The sequence below is a fragment of the Myotis davidii genome, unplaced genomic scaffold (genome assembly GCF_000327345.1).
Source record: "Myotis davidii unplaced genomic scaffold, ASM32734v1 scaffold97, whole genome shotgun sequence".
Lineage (NCBI taxonomy): Eukaryota > Metazoa > Chordata > Mammalia > Chiroptera > Vespertilionidae > Myotis > Myotis davidii.
The window spans coordinates 5,011,773-5,014,684 of NW_006289392.1; the positions used below are offsets into that span (position 1 = coordinate 5,011,773).

The 2,912-nt window shown below is 54.8% G+C and overlaps 1 protein-coding gene across 1 annotated transcript in view; it reads left to right on the forward strand.

The window, feature by feature from the left end:
- The window catches only part of TMPRSS4 (transmembrane protease, serine 4), a 124,854-nt gene that overhangs the window by 118,178 nt on the left and 3,764 nt on the right, over window positions 1–2,912 (forward strand). Inside the window, exons 10-11 of the mRNA XM_006761588.2 lie at window positions 3–134; window positions 1,558–1,724. Of these exons, the coding sequence (XP_006761651.1) occupies window positions 3–134; window positions 1,558–1,724 (299 nt within the window). The remainder of the gene's footprint in view (window positions 1–2; window positions 135–1,557; window positions 1,725–2,912) is intronic.

Genomic DNA, 2,912 nt, shown 5'->3' on the forward strand with positions numbered 1-2,912 from the left:
AGCGTGGTGGGCGGGCAGCAGGCCTCCGTGGAGTCCTGGCCGTGGCAGGTCAGCATCCAGTACCACCAGCAGCACGTCTGCGGCGGGAGCATCCTGGACCCGCACTGGGTCCTCACGGCGGCCCACTGCTTCAGGTAAGCCCAGCGCCCGCAGGCCTGTGTGAGCCAGAGCCTCGAGGGCCTGAGGCCCGGCCCCTTCCTCTGCCCTTAAACACTGTGTCCTAGGGCAGCGGTTCTCAACCTGTGGGTCGCGACCCCTTTAGGGGTCGAACGAATCTTTCACAGGGGTTGCCTAAGACCATCGGAAAACACATCTGCAATTACATATTGTTTTTGTGATTAATCACTATGCTTTAATTATGTTCAATTTGTAGCAATGAAAATTGGGGGTCACTACAACATGAGGAACTGTTAAAGGGTCGCGGCATCAGGAAGGTTGAGAACCACTGGCCTAGGGTGTGGCCACCCCGTGAGATGCCAGACACAGGTTCTTTGTTAAACGCGGTCTGAGCAGAGGGTGGGGGTCACTGGGTTTGACCTCTTCCGGGTGAGAAGCATCAGAAACCCATGTCCTTAGCCGCCCTGTCATGCACCCCATGAAGGCTCCTCGCACCTGCCTGGAGCGAGCGCCTCTCCCTCTTCCCTGGTCTTCCAGGAAGGGGTCCTGGGGTCCTGGGGCCCGGAGCCCCGCCGCTCCCTCGCTGTGCTCAGAAACTTAGCCACAAGCCAACAAGCATAGACTTCCTCCCAGGCCAGCCCGGGCCTGCCTGCCCCTCAGGGGGAGGCCCATCCCCAGGCCTTTATTTCATTCATTCATTCATTCATTCATTCAAAGGCCCACCCCCAGGCCTTTATTTCATTCATTCATTCATTCTGCATCTGAGGGGTTCCTACAAGGCACCCAACCATCTACTGTGTCCGTGGACATTAACCCCATTACTGCCTTAGAGGATTCACAGTCGAGGCCAGTGATTCTTTATATATACTACTGATCCAGAGAGGAAGGAAGAGAAAGAGAGAGAACATCAATGATTAGACAGAATCATGGATCGGCTGCCTCCTGCATACCCCACACTGGGGATTGAGCCCGCAACCTGGGCATGTGCAGTCCGACGCTCTATCCACTGAGCAAACCGGCTAGAGCTAGGCCAATTTCTTAATTGATTTCAGGAATCTGACAAAAGGTGTAAACCTCTCCTGGGAAACCATCCCTAAGCTGTGTCTGGTGTCAGAGGAAGAAAGCTGCGCACATAAGTTACTGCCCACGTGCAGGTACCATGAGCGACTGTGACGAGAAGCAGGGGAAGGCCCCACGCTCCGGCCTGGAGGCAGCCTCCCCAGCCCTCCAGCGGGGAGTTTGCTTGGGCGGGTTTCCCTGGGAAAAGGATCCCATCCCCTTTTAGACTTGGCCTGTGGTCAGAGATGCCTCAGACCGGCCCCTCTCCAGCACCCCTGCCAGCACCATCCTTCCCGCTGAGGCAGGCACCTGGAGCTCCCACCCCCAGGGCCCTGGGGGCCAGCCATTGGCAAAGCCCCCTCCTGCTTGGCTCTGCCCCAGGAAACATCTCGATGTGCCCGGCTGGAAGGTGAGGGTCGGCTCAGACAGACTCGGCAGCTTCCCAGCCCTGCCCGTGGCCAAGATCTTCGTCACCGAGCACAACGCCACGTCCCCCAAAGAGAAGGATATCGCTCTGGTGAGGCTGCAGGACCCACTCACGCTCTCCGGTGAGTGATGGCCCCTGGGCAGAGCCCTTAGCTCAGGTCCATTCCCGCTCTGCCGCCCGCTCACTAAGTGGCCTTGAGCTCCTCACTTCTCTAAGGCCCCAGCTGCCCATCTGTTCCCAGCAAATCCACCAGCCTAATGTCCTGGACGTCAGGAGGCTCAGCTCGGCCAGTGGACACCCCACTATCCCTCACCAGCGCTCCGGGCGCGGCACCCTAAGTGAGGGTCACAGGTCCCTCCAGTCGTGGAGGTCACAGTCCATCCTCCACCCCCAGCCGATGCCAACCGCCTCCCACTATCCCTGCCAAGGGGTCCGTGTGCCCATTGCTCTCCTGCAGGGCAGGGACTCACCGCTAGCAAGGCTGCCACCCAACCTGGAGCAATCTGTTGTACGACTCATGCCTATAGAGGACGGTATTTCATTTGTTCTAATATATTTTAATTGATTTCAGAAAGGAAGGAAGGAGAGAGAGAGATAGAAACATCAATGATGAGAGAGAACCATTGATGGGCTGCCTCCTGCACGCCCCGCACTGGGGATTGAGCCTGCAATCCAGGCATGTGCCCTGACCGGGAATCGAACCCTGACCTCCTGGCACATAGGTCAACACTCAACCACTGAGCCACGCCAGCCGGGCTCTCGGGCAGTATTTAAATCAGCATTTCCAGCTGTTGGTTCCACAGGACATGGGTCCCTTGGGACAGTGGTCGGCAAACTCATTCGCCAACAGAGCCAAATATCAACAGTACGACGATTGAAATTTCTTTTTAGAGCCAAATTTTTTACTTAAACTATATAGGTAGGTACATTGTTATTAACTTAATTAGGGTACTCCTAAGGCTTAGGAAGAGCCACACTCAAGGGGCCAAAGAGCCGCATGTGGCTCGCGAGCCGCAGCTTGCCGGCCACAGCCTTAGGAAAAAGAAGGGTTCCTTCTCAAATAAGTTTGGGAAACATTTTTATAACTTTAGCTCTTTTTGGAGCACTTTAGTATACTAAAGATGGAGACATTTACCATATTTGCCGGCGTATAAGACGACTGGGCGTATAAGACGACCCCCTAACATTTCCACTCAAAATACAGTTTGTTATATACTCGCCGTATAAGACTACCCCCTCTTCCACACACCTTCCACACACCAAATAAAAGGTAAAACAATATCAGATTTGATTTTAACATTTTAATTTA